The 19,891-nt window shown below is 35.9% G+C and overlaps 1 protein-coding gene across 5 annotated transcripts in view; it reads left to right on the forward strand.

The window, feature by feature from the left end:
- The first annotated feature begins 213 nt into the window (after positions 1 to 213).
- Positions 214 to 19,891, forward strand: part of LOC115214778 (protein PIF-like) — a 35,833-nt gene continuing 16,155 nt past the window's right edge. For 2 of the 5 annotated variants that reach the window (XM_036505294.1, XM_036505297.1), the window contains exons 1-7: positions 214 to 457; positions 4,922 to 5,021; positions 6,364 to 6,662; positions 10,163 to 10,418; positions 12,887 to 13,039; positions 16,155 to 16,346; positions 19,226 to 19,426. In XM_036505294.1, coding sequence (XP_036361187.1) covers positions 4,937 to 5,021; positions 6,364 to 6,662; positions 10,163 to 10,418; positions 12,887 to 13,039; positions 16,155 to 16,346; positions 19,226 to 19,426 — 1,186 coding nt within the window. In that variant the 5' untranslated portion in view covers positions 214 to 457; positions 4,922 to 4,936. Of the gene's footprint in view, positions 458 to 4,054; positions 4,146 to 4,921; positions 5,022 to 6,363; positions 6,663 to 10,162; positions 10,419 to 12,886; positions 13,040 to 16,154; positions 16,347 to 19,225; positions 19,427 to 19,891 lie in introns of those variants that run through there. The other 3 variants (XM_036505295.1, XM_036505296.1, XM_036505298.1) reach the window with 3 other exon arrangements.

A 19,891-nucleotide genomic window follows, 5' to 3' on the forward strand; every position in this document is an offset into this window, starting at 1 on the left:
GTAATTCTTTTCTTGTCTAGTTAGTATTACACATTTTTTTGAAATCTTATTTTACTTTATGTTAAAATATATCATTAGTATTTCTCTTCTCCTCTTGGCTTACCTGTCTTCAAAATGATGACAGTATTTATCAAAGGATGGGTGACACGAGGTCACATACTTTCAAAATTTGAAACAATCTAGTTAAGTATTTCAGTAACATGTCTTTATCTAACATTGCGCAGTGACATTGTTTTCCAAAGTTCATGCACAGGGCTGACAGGCAATCTGTTATAAGAAGTGCTTCACTTATGAAAGTCAAGTTTGCAGAGTAATTAACTCAAAATATATTATATACATTTAATTCATTAAAAAAAGCTCAAAAAATCATTTTTTACCATTTGTGAGAAAGAAATTTTAAAATTGCACAAAAGCAATACTTTCCTATTTTCCTTAATTTTAAAACTATTTTCTACAAGTAAGTGAATTTTCTTTTGTGTTCTTTTCTTGTTCGCTGAAATTGATTTTTCGATTCCTTTAATACGCCATATTTAATTTTTTTCTCAATTTGGAAGTTTATACCCGTTCATAAAACTATATAAACAAAAAGTTTTATCTTCCCACCGTAAATGTATATATAGCTACTCGTAAAAGACACACACACACACACCACACACACACACACCACACACACACACACACACACACACACACATATATATATATATATATATATATTATATATATATATATATATATATCCACTCGCAACAGTGTGTAAAATTTTATATACCCACTTGTAAAAATGTTTAGAGGTATTCGTAAAAGCATATATAATCATTTGTATCAGCTTGTATATCACTCGCAAAAGTATACAAACTTACTCTTAAAAGTAAAAGATGATGATGATGACAAAGAGGGGACACAAAACAACGTTTATTTTGTTCATTAATTTGATTTTATTACGAGTCTGTAAGAAATTGGTACCAATAAGTTCCAGAGAAAATTTTGTCGAATTTCTCTTATACGACGTTGGCACCCGTATATGTGTGTGTGTTTATGTTTGTGCGTGCGTGTGTGTGTGTGTGTGTGTGTGTGTGTGTGTGTGTGTTTGAAGACTTGTGTCCTAGTGGTTAGGGTATTCGACTCACGATTGCAAAAGCGTTGTTTGAATACTCATTCCGGCCCGGTGCGGTTATGTTATTAAGCAAAGACATTTCAATTTGCTCCAGTCCATTCAGCTGTGAATGAGTAACCCTGCGACGGACTGGTGTTCCGTTCAGAGGAAATGCTGGCAAATCTGCCAAGCCAATGGAATGGCATTATTTGAAAGCTACAACAATGCAAAGGAGTGTATTGTGACTAGTAGTGTAAGAAAATATTCGATAACCTTTGATACAGTGATATATATATATATATATAGGCGCAGGAGTGGCTGTGTGGTAAGTAGCTTGCTAACCAACCACATGGTTCCGGGTTCAGTCCCACTGCGTGGCATCTTGGGCAAGTGTCTTCTACTATAGCCCCGGGCCGACCAATGCCTTGTGAGTGGATTTGGTAGACGGAAACTGAAAGAAGCCTGTCGTATATATGTATATATATATATATATGTGTGTGTGTCTGTGTTTGTCCCCCTAGCATTGCTTGATAACCGTCCCCGTCACTTAGCGGTTCGGCAAAAGACTTACAAAGTCGATTTGCTCGACTAAAGGCGGTGCTCCAGCATGGCCGCAGTTAAATGACTGAAACAAGTAAAAGAGTATATATATATATATATGTATATATATATATATATATATATATGTATGTATGCATGTATGTATTTATATAGATATGGATAAGATCGTCAATTTGAAAATAAAATAACGATTTTATCAAGTGGTCAGCATGAAAAAATAACCTTCAAAGGTAATAATTATCAAAATTATAAATTAGAATTATCCAGTAATTTTTTACTAGTTTCATCTTGTCTCTGTTTTTTTTCTCCGTGTTGATATAGGAAAATTTAGGTCGTTTTAAAGTTAGATTATGGCTGCTGTTTTCAGCATGGTGGTATCTCGTAGATACCCTAATTTATATATATATGTAGATATATATATATATATATATATATATATATATATATATATATATATATATATATATATATATATATATATATATATATATATATATGCATATATACATGCATGTATGTATATACGTACATATACATGTATGTATATTTACAGCCAGTGTTTCAGATGTTACCTATGGTAGCCATCCGCAAAAGCGGAGTGTAGCCTCTACCAATTTACTGATTCAAAACTTGCGAAGACTAAACACGCAATGTAACGATAGAGAATTTAATAACACATCCACCTATTAAAGCGGAATTTATGACACTCACTAATTCCGACATTCGCTTAAATATAAGTACAATGCATCAAACCACATTTCCAGGACTTTCTCACAGAATTCTATGCTATTTGAGAGAAAGGATTTACAAAAATAATTGAGTTGGGTTTTATACTTTCGTCGCTACATTGAAACAGTGTTTTACAGAAAAAAGTTTCCAGAAAAAGGCTGTCATTCTAATATGGCTATCGGACGTAGGCACAGTCATGGTATATGCACTTTAGAAGCATGCAACATAGATTTTAGAGCATTAGTCATATGTTTAAGTTTAGTTTTGGTCTTCTTAAAAAGTATGATATGAAGAAAAAATTTATTACACTACATCCACATAAACATGAGGGGCAATCAGCTAAAGTCCCGACGTTCGCTTTAAATATTGATTCATCCCATAAATAATGTGGTTTTTTTATACTTCTTTTATTTTCAAAATTAAGATAAACAAAGTTCCTTTTTAATCTAAAATATACTCTCCTTCATTTTCTACAATGCTCTTCCCTCTATCTTTTCCAAAATTCACTTGTCCGTGATGAAAAATACTCCTCTACAGAATTCATGTTTTTTTCCGTCCAAATGATTTTGAAGACTGCGGAATAAATGATAATCAGATAGAGCAATGTCCGGCGAATATTGTAGGTGAGGAATCGTTTCCCATTCAAACTGCTGCAGTCTTTCGAGTGTCATCCTCGCTGTATGTGGCCGAGCATTATCCTGATGGAAGAACATTTTTCGTCTTGAAACCAAGGAGGTCGTTTTTATTCTAGCGCTGACTTAAGCTGCTCAAGCTGTTCGCAATAGATCTCCTTTGTTAACGCTTGGTTTGGGTTTAAAAGTTCAAGGTGGACTAAACCTTTCATATCTCACCAAACAGATAACAACTCATTACGTGGGTGAAGACCTTCTTTTAGACTGGGGTGCCGATGTTTCTACTTTCCCTATCCACTGTCTACGGCGCTTAACATTTTTATAGAGAACCCATTTCTCATCACCTGTCACTAGCCGGTCGGTCCAAAAAAGGGTCATCCGTAAGACGTGACAGCAAAGAAGAGCACACAATCACTTTCTGCGCACGATTAGACTCGGAAAGTTTGTGAGTAACCCATTGACTCAATCTGCTGACTTTTCCGATGGCACGGAGGTGTCGATGAATGGTTGAATGACCAAATCCAAGCTTCTCTGCTAGTTCAACAGTCACGATGGAATTTTGTTCCACCAGGGTTTGCAGGACGTCCTCGTCGAGCTCTACAGATCATCCAGGACGAGGCTCGTCTTCTAGGCTGTAGTTTCCGGCTCGGAATTTCTGGAACCCCCGTTGCCACTGGCTTACGCTTATTGTCATATCCCCATATACTGCATTAATATTCCTCGCACTTTCCGTTGCGTTGTTGCTTTTATTGAACTCATAAAGCAAAATATGCTGAATATGCACCTTTGTCACTTCCATTATAGCCTCGACAAAATAACTGTTAAAAACGAACTGCACTCTTCAAATTTTGCATTAAGAATAAGTACTAGGTAAAATTATACCTGCTTTTATAGCAAGTTGATGCACGTAGTTTATCCCGTCCCCCTCCGACTTTTTGTTCAGGTAATTGAAAAAACTCCATTATTTATGGGATGACCCGATATTAGGCCTTACTATTGTCGAGCTTCTCCGCAGGTGAAAGCTAATCCCTAACATAGCTAGGATCGTATTGCAACAACTTGCCTTTCTCGTCAGGGAAAGAAGATACTTCAGCTCCCAACAATTATTGGCACTCTGCAAAGCTAAAGTGAGTCCCACAACGCACAACGGAGTAACCACTAGAACCACGCTGCTGCACAAAAACAGATATCGCCCAGAAATGGTCACCGACTGATTAGCCACTCTCAGACTCTGGTTTTTATATGTGTCTTAGACTCTGGTTTTCATATGTGTCTTGTCTCTTTTCCACACCTTTCCTACTGCTGCAATAAGCATATTTTCTCTTCGGAGCTGGCTGCGCTCATATTACCTCTACTCATGCATTCTTCATCCACTTTTTTTCTTTCATTACCCATGTTGTTTCCATCCTCGAGGCCCCATACTGATGACAACATTGAGTTGCAATGGTTAAAGACATCATTCTCACTGATTTCAGAAGGCCTAAGAATGACATAGTTACTGCCCATTTCTGCAGATTCAGCAAGGTATAAAAAATACGATTCCAGAGATAAACGATTCAAGACGATAACTTCAATGTTTCAAGACAAATAACAGGGATTGTATATCATACGATTATTATTATGTTTTCTTGTCAAGCCGATGAATGGCCACCATTTCAGTGCTTCGTAAATGTATGTCGATTACACGTTCAATTCATGCAAATGGACTGTGTCTGCTAAATATTAATGACTGTATTCTTTTTCGAATTAACTGCCAAAATAACATGTCTAGTTGATTATCTGTTAATTATAATTTCACATTTTGGTAACCGGGGTTGATGTCAAAAAGAAAACAATAAAAGATTAAACAAATTACACTCCCCACAAAAAAAAACTTACTTCACTAATTGTCTTCTAATTTCAGATTGAAATAAACAAAATGTGGCTTTCCCTGAAAACTTCAGTTTCTATTTGGCTAGTTCTAGGGTTATTTTTTGCTTATCATCCAAAAATTTATACCGAAGGTAAGTTATATATACGCTAATGATTCATTGTCAGCAAAGCTGACCGCAAACCTCTGCACAATTCATAAGATAAAAACATTGAAAGTGACTCGAAAAAACACCATGTTTCTATGTTAAAGAATAAATCTACCAAATTTAGCCTTACATGGAAATACAATATTTAAAGAGATGTTCTTGAAGACAGACCAAACTTGCAGATGTTTTCGAATTTGGTTTAATTTCTAATTTTGACTTAGAAGAACCTATCTTCTGAATACCGAGGCATATTGTACTCAGCCTTCTTTTTACTATTTCGGCAACTCAGTCTAACCTCTTACTATACTGTATCCACTATCTGATTTTGATTTCTCTTGAATTTCACTTTGAATTTCATATCATATACGTTGGTGCCAATACTCCAAAGAAATGTACAACAAATGTTATAAAATTTTGTTTAGAAAGTCCAATACCGCGTGATTTCATTTTTATAATGAATATTGAGGTAGTTATTGTTAATCCGGCACTCCGTTTAACCCCGTCACTCGGCATGTATACTTTAACAGGTTATGCTATGCTGCAAGCCTAATAGCCAAGTGTCTGGTCTAAGGCTTATCTCCTCTTTTCCTCTCTCAAAGTGACCCTGAAAACTATCATGGACGCTGCCCTTGCTTCTGTGATCAATACATTATTTATATGTGTGAATCTCTCTCCCCTCCTCTCTCTCACATACACACACAAATTGAAATATAACAGAAAATAATATCAAACTACCGGTGAATTCGTTCCGTTAAAAATAGCAACCATATTTCTATCAAATTACAATCTACTGTGTTTAAAATGGAAGTATACGCTAAATAATGTAATTCAAATTATATTAGGTTTGGGCAGAATATACAATGATCACGAATGGACATTTTGACCGTTAATCAATGCTAAATAGAAGCTGGTTAGTTAGCGGTGTGAATTCAAATCGCGCCTATCAATCCAGGGCTTTGCACTAGCAACACTGGCAGTATATCGGGCGGCATTTTTGATTCTGCTCTTTGCGTTTTGAGCTCATATCACGCCACAGCGTACATTAGTAACAGACTCAATCCATCATCCAGTATAACACCATAGTACTGTACTCTGGGTGCCTTTAAGAGTCGACATAGTTGTAAGCATTCAGGTGAGGTCTCCAGTTTGAGGATGACTTCCTCACACACGAGGCCCCTGACACTCTGTAAAATGGTCACAGGCTCTGCCTCTCAGCTGTCTAAAAGAAAGAGAAAACGATTATAATTAGCTACAAATCGAATATTTCCCTTAAATTAGGTTTTTCTTTATAACACTTTCATTAAGAATTTGTTTTGTTTTGTTTCAGAAATGAAATGTAATCAACCTGTAGATGTTGTCATATTACTTGACGGTTCTGATAGCATCAGTGACAACGATTGGGTGAGAAGCAAAAATTTCGTGAAAGAATTGATCGGTAGTTTCGACATCGGTCTAAACACAATACATATCGGAATTATTGTGTATTCGAGCAATATTGGAGATGTTATTGGCTTGAAAAAATTTCACTCGAAGGAAACGTTAAAGTTTCTAGCAAATCGTCTGCATCATCCCAAAGACGGAACAGATACGGCAGCTGGAATCAGGAAGGTAACCGAAATGATGGAGGTAAGTCACAATAAAATTTATTCAACACACGAACGAATCCTGAACATGTATAGGCGCAGGCGTGGCTGTGTGGTAAGAAGCTTGCTTCCCAATCACATGGTTCCAGGTTCAGTCCCACTGCGTGGTACCTTGGACAAGTGTCTTCTATTATAATCTCGAACAAGAGACTATAAACAAGAAGAAAATGGAGAGTATATAGATATAAATTAATTTATTAGCATACAGTTAATTAAAAATACCTTCAATCTTACTCAATACTAATTATAAATTTATAAATAAAATAAAATTTGCATTTAGAATATCATATGAGTAATTGACATAAAAGGGTTACATGTTAGGTTGAGATTTTAAAACAGACTGAATAAACGAAGATATGTTTATATGTGTGAGTGGGTGTTAAATATATTTTATAATAAAATAAAATAAAATAAAATAAAATAAGAATAAAAATAAAAATAAATAAGACAAAATGCGAATAAAAATGCATAAAACAATATAGTCGTTAGATATTATTTTTATTTTGGATATACGGAAAATTTCGTAAAGTGTAGAATCGCAAACCATGAAACTACATTTAAGAATAGGTATAGATTAAATTCTACCAGTCTAAGCAAATTTATTTGGAAGCTAAAAGATAATAATAAGGAATGTAAAGAGTGGGAAATTATTAGTCATGCTAAATCCTATAATATTAGTAAAAGACGCTGTGACTTATGTGTACACGAAATCTATCAAATCTTGACTTTGAAACTTAAACTTCTTAATAGCCGTCAAGAATCTATTTTATGTTGTAAACATTTCTCTCAATATGTATTTCGAAAGTACAATAAAATAAAATAAAATATAATACAATTTAATATCATTCAATAAAATTCGATAAATAAATATATCTTAGTCAAACAAACCGACCTCATGACTTTTTTAAAAGCCTGTTACCTATTGTAGAGGTTGTTTACCGAAACACTAAGTTAAAGCGGTGGTGGGGGAGAAACTCAAACACAAAGACACACATAATGTTATGCTAGTATATGTCTTTTAATCTATAAACAAAATGAGGTCTAATACAAACAACACAATCTTTTATGACGTAAAACACGAATTCTTTATATTAAACTAGCAGTATCGCCCGGCGTTGCTCGGGTTTGTAAGGGAAATAACTATAAAGCATTTTTAGAGAGTTATAGCCAAAAAATGGAAAAAAAATGATGGTAAATTTTTTTTTAGTTAAAAAGGTCGAGTTGCGTCCCCTAGACAGTCTGTGGTTTGTGTTTCTGATTCTCGACCCAATGTCGAATTTATCGATTTTTTTCAGAACTGGGGGAACTTTTCAAAATTTTCGCTGCGTTAGTTTTGAATTATGACATTGGGCTATGTGTGTGTCAAGTTTCATCAGAATCGGTTGAAAGCCGTGGTCAGGGTGAGGGTACAACCTAACAGACACACAGTAACACACACAGACAAACTGCCGTTTATATATAGAGAGAAGATACCCAACCTGATCATGAGATACACATTATACTAAACTCTGGATTAATACAAATTAAATAGATAGAATAATTTCAAATAACTATTAAGACTAAATTGTTAGTTTTAATTAATAATAATATTTATTGTTTCATATCCATGAATTTAATAATCAATTAATATTTATAATAATTAATGATATGTATTAATTGACAATCTTACTGGTAAACATAAGAGATATTAATGTAAATCCAACTTTAATGGTCCCTTTGTTTTAAAATAAGTTAACATGCACACACACACACAAATAATTATAAGCGGAAATCATACGCGCATATAACATATTATTATTTTTTAAATTTTCATTAACGCGCAGAAGCATAAATAAGTAAATGAATTTGTTTATTCTTTCAAGCACGCGTGCGCGCACTCACACAGATTAGTAAAATCTATAGACAGAAATTTATAACGGCTATATTGTTTTATTTATTTTTATTTTTATTCACATTTTATTTTATTTTATTATGAAATATATTGAACACCCACATACATATAAACATATCTTCATTTATTCAGTCTGTTTTAAAATATCAACCAAACAACATGTAACCATTTTATGCCAATTAGCCCTGATGAGATTTTACTCATATCATATTCTAAATGCAAATTTTATTTTATTTTATTTACAAATTTGTAATTAGTATTGAGTAAAATTAATTAACTATATGTTAATAAATTAATTTATATCTATATACGCTCTGTTTTCTTCTTTATAATATTCTACATTTTTAATATACCCATTTATATCAATGTGATATTTATCATAGATATAGGGTAGTAAACCTGTATAACTAGGATGATTTCAACCCTATAAGACGAGTACATATCTCGCAGTGGAATATATGTGTGTTTGTTTGTTTGTTTGTGTGTGTGTGTGTGTGTGTATGTGTGTGTGTGTGTGTGTGTGTGTGTGTGTGTATGTGTGTCTTTGTGTCTGAGTTTCTTCCCCACCACTGCTTTAATCTAGCGGTTCGGCAAAAAAATAATCCGATACAATAGATAACAGGCTTTAAAAAAGTCCTAGGGGTCGGTTTGTTTGACTAAAACCGTTTAAGGTGGTGCCTCAACATGGCCGCAGTCAAATGACTGAAACAAGTAAATGATAAAAGATATATTTATGTTCACAACCCTACATAATAATGAATAATTATAGATATTCCCACCATAAGCTTACTTTAATTTCAGAGTAAAAAACTGTATGTGTGTATGTATATGTATGTGTGTGTGTATATGTGTGTGAGTGTGAGTGTGTGTGTGCGTGCGTGCGTGTGTATGTGTGTGCGTGGTTGTGTGTGTTTGTGCGTGTATACATATCTGTGTGTGTGTGTGTGTGCATACACACACACTTATGTAGGTAACGCGTGTTTGACTATGTAATAATGTTATTACATAAAGTTATAAAGTGTGCAAACTGTCATTGATTCTTTGTCCGGTGAACTGGAATTTATACACACAATCCATTTTAAATGAAATAGACTATACATTTAAAATGAGACCAATAGGTACATTTACTACTATAATTAATTCCTCAAAATGAACAACAAATTTTCATTGACATTTTTCTATGTAATTTCACCATGTAGAACAATATTTCTCTCAACGTTACTCCGCATATTATATCAGTGCAGTTGTAAGAGTTTTATCATTTATTTTATTTGCCTATTTAATTTTGTAATTATTTTAATGTTGCACTTGTATATACTACATCCCTGTATATAATACATCCCACGAATGACTTACCCTGTATATACATACTATTTCTCAGAGTGATTGTATTTGAATTATCTCCTAAAGTTGAATTGTCCTATATACACTAAATAGAAACAGAATCTCTACACTAGTAACTTTGGAACGTAATGAGTTATGATAGTCTCCAAGAGAGTTGAAAAGTTTGAATAATTTTCAGTAAAATTCTATAGAACTGGTGTTAATTCTTCATTTCTACAAACTTAACCACAACATGTTTATTATTGCAGGCTGAATCCAGACCCAACGCAGCTCGGGTAGCAATTGTTATTACAGATGGTAGATCTAAACACCCAATACAAACCACTCAAGAAGCACTTAAGGCCAAATCTGCTGGTATTGTGATGTTAACTGTTGGAGTCGGTCATGCTATCTCCAGAGCTGAACTGAGTCAAATAGCAACGTCTGAAAGAGAGATGTTTGATGTTTCTAATTTCTCCGGTTTGCAAGGAATTGTTGGAATACTTCGAAAACTTTTGTGTAAGAGTAAGTGTGAAAATAGGCTTTTCTTTAATTTCAAATTTGGTTTTAGTTAAAGATTAACGTAGAAATATAAGCTACTTTTTTTATACTGACATAAGTACATACGTTTTTGTGGAAGGGTTAGAATCCAAATGAAGCACTCTTATATGTAACAACGGGTATTCAATTTATATAGACTATAAAGTAGAGAGCCACCGACCGGATTTGAACGCAGAACATAGAAATGTACCTAAACACTGCATGTCATTTTAATCTGGTTCTACATCTTTTCTGATAGTCCTTCTCACCTTAGATTTCCCCTCATATTAAATAGATCGAGATGAATATCTTGTTATGCCACTGTGGTTTAATAGGAGACCTTCACTAAAGTAGCTTCTTTTCTGCAGGGTGTTCGTGTTAAATCTGACGATTTCCATGGCTTGTTTTTTCAGGAAGATCTTGATATATTGATGAAGAGTTAACAACGTTGGAGAGTATAAATGTTAAAATTTGGTTTAAATATTGGTCTAAGAAATGTTATTGTGTCATGATGATTTTCACCGGATATCAAAATGCCGACATCATGACTGCTGCTCAGTTCTTTGTGAAGGCTGTAAGACGTACACTGACATCAATGAAACAAAGTTCCCCTAGTAGTGACGGTCTTAAGGTATGTCTTAAGTGACATACCTTAAGACTTCTGTGAGAGTGACGTCATGCCGCACCACAACTTTGAACAGGGCCTTAAGTTCAATTCAGATGACCATGTGAAAGTGCTGGAAACTGTGGTCACATCATGACTGGATCGGATTGCTGCTAGAAGACCTTATGTATGACAGCAGGCTTCATCTCCTTGCCATACATCCAGAAAGAGTCAAAAGTGGCTTTCGGAGAATTTCTTTGACTTCACCAGCTCTAATTTCTGGCTTCCTAATTTTTCTCCGATTGTAATCCCATGGGTTACTATATGTGGGGCACGGTTGGCAAAGACACCAACCGCTTTACCTGAAATACCAAGGCGGAGCTGGCGGCTAAGAGTTGTTTGAAGATCTTCCCATGGACACTGGGACTAACGAATATGCCAGATTCTGCAGACGTCTTGAGGACGTCGTGAAAGCTCAGGGTGGCTACTTAACGGAAACTATCTCCCAGCCATCATCTAGCTGATTCTTTTTGATTTTTTAAAGTACTTTTTTTTCATGCCAGCTATCAAATTTAGCCCGAACAGCCTGTATATTACTGTAAAAAACGTGAAGTTGTTAGAAATGATTAAAAAATACGACGGCACAGCGAAAGCGAGAATGTGACACGTCGTTGCTCGCATCGCCGGCGCCGGTGCCTCCGGGCGCCGTCGTCGAGGCGCGCGTGGTGCCTCGAAGCATCGTTACTAGGTCGAGTCCCCGCGTTCGCGACCGCGTTTCCGCGCGTCGTCGCGTTCCCGCTCCGACTCAGGTGTAGCAGGCAGCCGGGGACCTGAAAGATGGCGATCCACGCCCGGTCGAGAGGAAGCCAGAGGAAACTGGCGGAAGTCCAAAGCGCCTCTGACGTGCAAATCGATCGTTTTATATTTGATATATCTGATACTATTCAGAATTGGATTTGAATTTCTACATTAGTGGGGGAAAGTTAAACGGTTTACCGTTGTTGAAATAGATATGTAACACAACAAATGAAAATTATTTTGATATTCCCTAACCAATATAGAATTCAGAGTATAATATCGATTATTGGCCAATATACATTTATTACAATGTAACACTATTCAGTTATATATGTTAAGTATCCTAACTCCTGAAACAGATAGCTCAGTTCTACGTTATACCAGGTTTCAATCACTTACACAGGTACACACACATGTATACACACACGTGTACACACACACACACACAAGTGTGTGTATGCTCCCATTACAATTTTCAAGGCTTCCAAAACTGGTAGGTAATAAGGAGTGAAGTTTTTTTGATACCGCTAAATTGGCTCAAATAGTTTCCAGGGTTGGGTGGTTTTGTTAAATCAAACAAATCTTCAATTAAATCAAACAAATCTTCAATTACATTTAACACGTTCATCTACGTTCAAACGTGGTGAGAGCTTCTCTGCGGTAACTGGCTCAGAAAAGAAATTTATTTTAAAGACAATTTATGTCAAAGCATATCTGGACTATGAATGACATCGGTCTTCATAACACGTGTTTCTGCATCCTAATTCAATAAATTATCTGGCGTGTGCAAAGCTTGCGCACATTACAAGTAATAAATGAAGTAACGTTGAGTCTTTTCTTGATACGGTTATCAACAAACTGGATAGCGCCTCACTTCATCATGTATATCTCTTACATTGTTTATGAAATTACAATTTCTTGTCACTCATAGAGTATCATAATTAGGAAAAAGTCAGGTTACTGTAAGTAATTAGCATTGAAATTGTATACCTTATTTACTCTAACAATACACCATTTTGCCCAAATCTAAAGTCTGTTTGCCTCTTTTCAGTCATCGTTACAACAACCTTACCTTCAACAACAACATTAACAAGTATTACAGCAAACACGACGAAATCCTCGGCTGCGACATCTGTAACTACTAAGAAAAAAGAAACATTAGTTTTAAAATTATCTAAATCATCAGAACAAAGCAATTTACAAAGTAAGTATCAAAACAAACATTGTCGCTTATATCATAGAAACAAAATCGTCGGGCGAGTGCCTGAAATGTTGAATTACTAACTTATTTGATGGATTTATGTCTTAACTTCATAACTAGGAAGACATGCCTGTACGCTGTGGTGGGAAGTAATGAAATTAGCCCTTTGATTTATTAACAAATTTTTGAGTTGAAGATGACTTTTGGTGAATTTACAGATGATTCACTAGGAACAACACGTAGGAATGTTTTCCTGTAAACTTGTCTTCGTGCACGAAGCCCGTGTTTAAACTTCTTTAATGAACCCATAATCTTATAAATCTCACAACTTGATAAGTAATTTCCCATCAATTATTAAATCAGTCAAATTAAGAAAATAACAAGGAAGCAATAAAATAATGAAATAAAAACTTGCCTTCTTTCAACTTGAAATTTGAATCCTACAAAGGCACAATGATTTACAAACGATTGTATGCGTATAGACTCCACATTTAGATAACTGTGAGCGTAGTGCAAACAAAATTTAAAACAATAAACAACGACATTGTTGGCATTTATTTATGCTTTTATTTATTTAATCCGTTTAAGTATCTGTTTGAAGATGTAAAACAATGACAGTATCTAGAGTAGGAAACTTTGCTAGCTCTTGTTATCGTGCTGAACAACAGTTATATCGAATGTTATATTTTTCAGATTTTTGCACCCTCATATGAGACGAAAACCATTTAAGTACAGAAAAATAGAAAAGAAAACGAAAGGATAATTAGTAGCTAAATGCTTCCATTGTCAAATCATTTCGCGGTCTCCGTGAAATGGAAGATCTTCATTATGTTTAATAGATCCTTGATAATGAACTATTCCTCCAGCCAATCTTTTGAAAAGTAATTTCCCTGATTGAAAGTTTTCGTACTGGAACAAGTAGTGCCATTAAATTTCTGAATTGTCTGCACAAGAAAGCCTAAGTGATTTCAGATTAACTGTTTGTGGGAAAAAATAGTTTGAAGGAGTATGACGACTCATTATTTACCATCTGATACGTATAATGCTGTTAAAGCTGGTTTAAAATTTAATAGTTTATCTCAAGATTATTCTCAATATTTTTCCATCCTTCATTAATTATGATTTTACTAATATATATAACAAGTAGTAGATTTGGTATATAATGAATATCTACTGCTCCTTTTTTGCTATTATTTGTATGGCACGGTACCCAAATTCATGTGTGTTAGTTATCTATATATATAAAACTGTAGTTGTGTGAGTGTCTGTCCGCTTCGATTTAGATTCCTAACTACTCCCACATTTTGCGGTGCAGTTTAACCAAAACCTGGTATCTTATAGTCGTGATTCATATCGAGCCCGTCTGAGTATTAGCGCGCGTCTACGATGAGTCTACGATTTTAAAAATAATTTAACATCATTTTTTATTCCATTTTAATGCATAATTTTTCGTGTGTCGATGGCGGCGGAGTTGGCGTCCATGGTCACACCTGCACCTGTTTGCTTCTCCCCCTTCTTCCCTCCCTCGTGAAGCTGTGGGGAAGGGAGTGTAAGGAAATCAACGTCGTAAAGCGTTGTCAAGGAGACCAGCGTTCTTATAGAACAACGACTTCATGGCTTGAAGACACCAAAACAGAAATGGCTAAGAAAGCCCGAATTGGCATCTATAAGGGAAGTAACTCTCTAAAAATGCTTATATAGTTATTTCCCTTACAAACCCGAGCAACGCCGGGCGATACTGCTAGTTTTCAATAAAAATGAAAATTATCAATTTGTAATAGAATACTCTCAATATTTTAACGCGATCTCTTTTCTTTATTGAAATAAATCTAGTTTTAATAAACTCTCAGTGAGAAAGAACCTGTTTCCCCCTGGAAATTCTTTAGCAGAGTTTAAAGATGATATCGTTCCTCACCATTCTGATTCATATATTGTTAAATCATGATGTAGCCACGTGTTTATTATTGCTCTGAAAATTAGAGAAGGTCTGATAAAGATATAGAAAATATGAGAAAGAGAAAATATGAAAGAGCTATAGAGAAATATGAAAGAATGAAAGCAAAAAGAAGGAATGTGAGAAACAGTGATACATGTGTGTGTGTGCGCGCGTGTGTATTTAGAGAGAAAAAGATAGATTTATTACCCTTCCTCTTTAAATATTCTTACCATATCGCGATTATATTTCTGACCAGGTTAACTGAAGTAGGCGGAAATCAGTAAAGTATAGCTCGAGTAATGAAATATTATATCGAGATACGATAAAATATTTGTAGCTGACTTTAACTACGACTGATTTCACACAAGGTCCAATAGTCTTATCCATTGAGCAAATTCACAGCTATACGACGAGCTATGTCCGAACTATTCGGCTGATTCATTCTTGTGAAATATAATGGAAGATGAAAGTATATTAGTATTTCATAATTGCCACGGGTAATAACTGTGACTGCTGAATGGGTAGAGTGTTTGATATAATGGGTGAATGTCAGATTTGATGGATGGAGTGTCAGATATAATTGATGGAGTGTCATACATAATGGGTGGAATGTGTCAGACAAAATTACTTTGTTTATGTAGTAATTTATTTGTTAACAATTTGTGATATCTACGCGCGTGCCTGTTCTGGAGTGTGTTCGCGTGCATGAATTTATATGTATGTAGGAATGTTATAAATATCGGCTAGAAATATCATAAATATAATTATCGGTAGTCTATGTATGACGCTCCTTGAGACATTCATGTTGCATCGAGTTACGGACACTCCCTTTTCATTCTCACCCTCAGAAATGCAGTGAACTAATTATCGTCTGTCTGAAATTTGTAAATGAACTACGCGATAGAACGAAAATTCCTGCATAAATTTGTGAATTGTTTCATTAAAAAGGTGTCATACTTTAATTACCTCTTGATGTCATTTGGCTCTCATCTCACTAAACTCGTAAAGAAATGCGTAAAAATCAGAATATTACATTTAATTCTTTATGAAATGCTCTTTGTTGACTAGATAAAGATTAAACTAATACTGTTCTTTTCGTTTGGTATCGTTTGGTAAATTTTATCTGTTTGAATAAACTTTAACAATTCAAATCAGAAAAAAATTTCAATTTTTTTTCTACAGGTCTTTGCAAAGGTTGTATAATAGATAGAGGAATTGGTTACAGTTCTCACCCCAATGACTGCACCAAATATGTTCAATGTTTCCGAGCAGACGGCGAATATCGTGCCAAAATCATGTCATGCCCATTTGGAACATACTGGGATCAAGATAAAATTACTTGTTGGCACTCACATCTTGTCAACTGTACAACAGGTAAGATCTGGAAAAACAGGAAGTCTAAAAATATTGCTAGAAGTAGCAACAAAAATTCTGAGTTATCATTCGCAATTGTCTCATTAAATTAATCATAGCCTGGAAGTGGAAAGTGTGAATCCAAGAAAGCGCAGTAGTCAGAATGTTGTTTATGTGGGAAAGAACTTAGAAAATAGACAGAAGGATTGAGAAATCCCCTCTTGTGAAGTTGAAGCGAAAACTATTAATGGAAGTAGTAGAACTATTATGTGCGATTGTGCAAGGAATAGGGTTTTGCTCGCCTGACTCTAATTGTGTGGCAGTGTGGTAAGTAGCTTGCTTACCAACCACATGATTCCGGGTTCAGTCCCACGGCGTAGCACCTTGGGCAAGTATCTTCTACTATAGCTTCGGGCCGATCAAAGCTTTGTGAGTGGATTTGGTAGACGGAAAGTGAAAAAAGCCCGTCGTATATGTGTGTGTGTATGTGTGAGTTCTATGTTTGTCCCTTACCATCGCTTGACAACCGATGTTGGTGTGTTTACATCTTCGTAACTTAGCGGATCAGCAAAAGAGATCAGTAGAATAAGTACTAGGCTTACAAAGAATAGGTCCTGGGGTCGATTTGCTCGACGAAAGGCCGTGCTCCAGTATGGCCGCAGTCAAATGACTAAAATAAGTAAAAGAATAAAAGAATAAAAGAAAAAGATGTAAGGTTACCTTAGAGAATAGGGAGTACTTCTATATTGGAGTTAACTCACGTTATATTAAGCAAAGAATTGCCAACCATTTAAATTCGTTTAGATATAAGGACAAAATGAATACAATTAGCCTTAGCAAACTAATTAGGGCACTAAAAGATAGTAGCAAATTATATTCGATTACCTGGGAAAATGTTGTAGAATAGGCGATAAAAGATGTGACTCTTGTGTGGAAGAAATGTACCAAATTTTTACTTCTAAATCACTCTTATAAACATAAGACAGGAACAGGCTCTAAGATGTCCACACTTGATAAAACATACGTTTAAATTAACACAACTCACCATCAATAGTAATTATGCTAGTTACAATAATGATTATAATAATTAATGGTATTTATACTACAACCTGTTCCATGGTCGGCGACTAAACTGGCAACCACACCAGGCTTACTTGGTAAGGTGGATGCTTGTTGAACATCCTACGAGGCAAAAAATAAGACCTGTCAGAGGGCGAAGGAACTACAACGTAGTCAACGGCCATTCAACTATGTATGTTTGTGGAGTGTTTGTGTGTATGTATTGTGTATGTTGCATTTTGGACTCTGTGTGTATTGTATATACTGTGTTCTTTCTTTAAAATTGTATATATCGTATGGGCAGTGGGCAGGTCCTTCTGGTCCTGCACGGGTAGTGAGACGTCCCCGCCCTCCAAGAGTCTCCCGCTGTCTTGCGGGTAGGTTATTTTGTTAATCAAAGGCTAGGGAGTAAACCGTATCTAAATCCGGAGTGGAGCCCCTAAGGCGGTTAGGTGATGAAGTCCATCATCTCTCCGGCAGCGCCTGCAGTCCAGTCGTGGCTAGGATGTGTCGTCCTGCGTCCCTCCTGGCTAGATCGGCCGGACCGAGAGGGGATTCTGGGCTTCGGTAACCCAAGGCCTCCACAGTTCTCTTGCCCAGGATTCAGTGACTCCACCCCCTCTATTTCTTCTTCTTCTTCTTCTTCTTCTTCTTCTTCTTCTTCTTCTTCTTCTTCTTCTTCTTCTTCTTCTTCTTCTTCTTCTTCTTCTTCTTCTTCTTCTTCTTCTTCTTCTTCCATGTGATGAGGTGATAGGCGAGTGGTGACGGTGGCAGGTGCAGGATTGCGCTGGGAGCTGCTAGCCATGGACCTGCACTCGGGCGGTCATGGCAGGATGGTTGTTCTGCAACCTACCGCGGCAAGGGCATAGTTCGGCAGCCATTCTGACGACGGAGCAGCCCTCTTCTGGGATAGCACTAATTCCCACCCCCTTAGGGGGAAGGGTCTAGAAAAGGTGACCTAAAGAAAGCTTGCCTCATCTCATCCTGTCAGCATACCGCGGCTGACTGGTCGTCTATCACGCGGTCGAAACATGAAAGAAATACGAAAGAAGAACCCCAAATCCCCTCCCACCGGAAAAACACTTTATGTGTTGGAGCCTGGAACATCAGGACACTCATGGACAACCAAAACTGTGACAGACCAGAACGTCGAACAGCACTTGTGGATCGTGAACTTCAGAGATACAGCATTGATGTTGCTGCCCTCAGTGAGACACGCCTTGCCGACACGGGGGAGATCACCGAGGCTGGGGTTGGATACACTTTCTTTTGGTCATGAAGGTACCGGATGAACGCAGGGAAGCAGGAGTTGGCTTTGCCATTTTTAGTCGATTGTATGGACCTTCTTGGTAGGCCGTTCTATATATCTATTTTTATTCGCCTATATATATTTTACTTTCTGTGTTTTTTTTTTTTATGTAAACTTCATATGTTTAAGGGCCATGGTAATATTTATATATGATCAAATGTTTGGAGGCGTGGCGTTATATATAAAGTCGTTGGCTCGAATTTGATGTTCTCTAATCCATGTTTTTATCTCTGTCTCAATTATATTTGAGCACTTCCTTTTTGCAGTCTTATAAACCCTTTTTGTCTACATAAAAAGAGGCAAAAATTATTTCTTGCCGTGTGTATATATATATGTGTGTGTGTGTGTGTGGTGTGTGTGTGTGTGAGTGAGTGTGTGTGTGTGTGTGTGTGCGTGCATGTGTGTGTGTGTTCGCATGTGTTATTGTGTGTTTGTGCGTGTATGTATATATATATATATATGTGTGTGTGTGTGAACACATATGTAAACGCATGTTAAGAGAAATGTCAAAATCCTCTCCCATTTCTTACAGATGCTTGCTTAGTAACGCAAAAAGATTCTACTTTTGCAATGAGAGATCACTGTGCAGGTTACTGGTCGTGCCATTATGGTCGGGCTGAAGCAAAATGTTGTCAAAGGAACCACAGATACGTACAAGGAAAAGGATGTCAACCGGACGGGTCCTGTAACCAACTTTGTCCACATTTCAAGAATACGGTGGAGAACGACAAATGCAAGCCAACTATTTTTCTCGTATTTTGCTGTATAATTCTTCGCATTTTTCATTAATTTATTCGAAAAATTCTCTTCTAAAATTTCTTCCACCTTTCCTTCCATATGTTCCACCAAATTTCTTTCTGCTACTTCTGTCATAAATCCTACGAAAATTTTATCATATCTTCCAGAAGTTCTTACTAAACAATATCCCATCACATCCATAATTTTTAACAAATTCCCTTCTATCATCTTTTCCTATAAGTTCTATCAAACTTCCAAAATTTTAACATACTTTATGTTTTCCAGAAACTCTTCTATCGCATTAAAAGCTAAATATTTAAAACTGAGTACAGGGATTTCGGGCTAAATTTCCTATCCAAAAATAAAATATTAAAAAAAATATAAAAGATATCAACTAAATTATGGCTGGGAGATAAGTTTACTCAAAGTAGCCACATTCAGCTTTCACCACAGTCTCAAG

The sequence above is a fragment of the Octopus sinensis genome, linkage group LG8 (assembly GCF_006345805.1).
Source record: "Octopus sinensis linkage group LG8, ASM634580v1, whole genome shotgun sequence".
Classification (NCBI taxonomy): domain Eukaryota; kingdom Metazoa; phylum Mollusca; class Cephalopoda; order Octopoda; family Octopodidae; genus Octopus; species Octopus sinensis.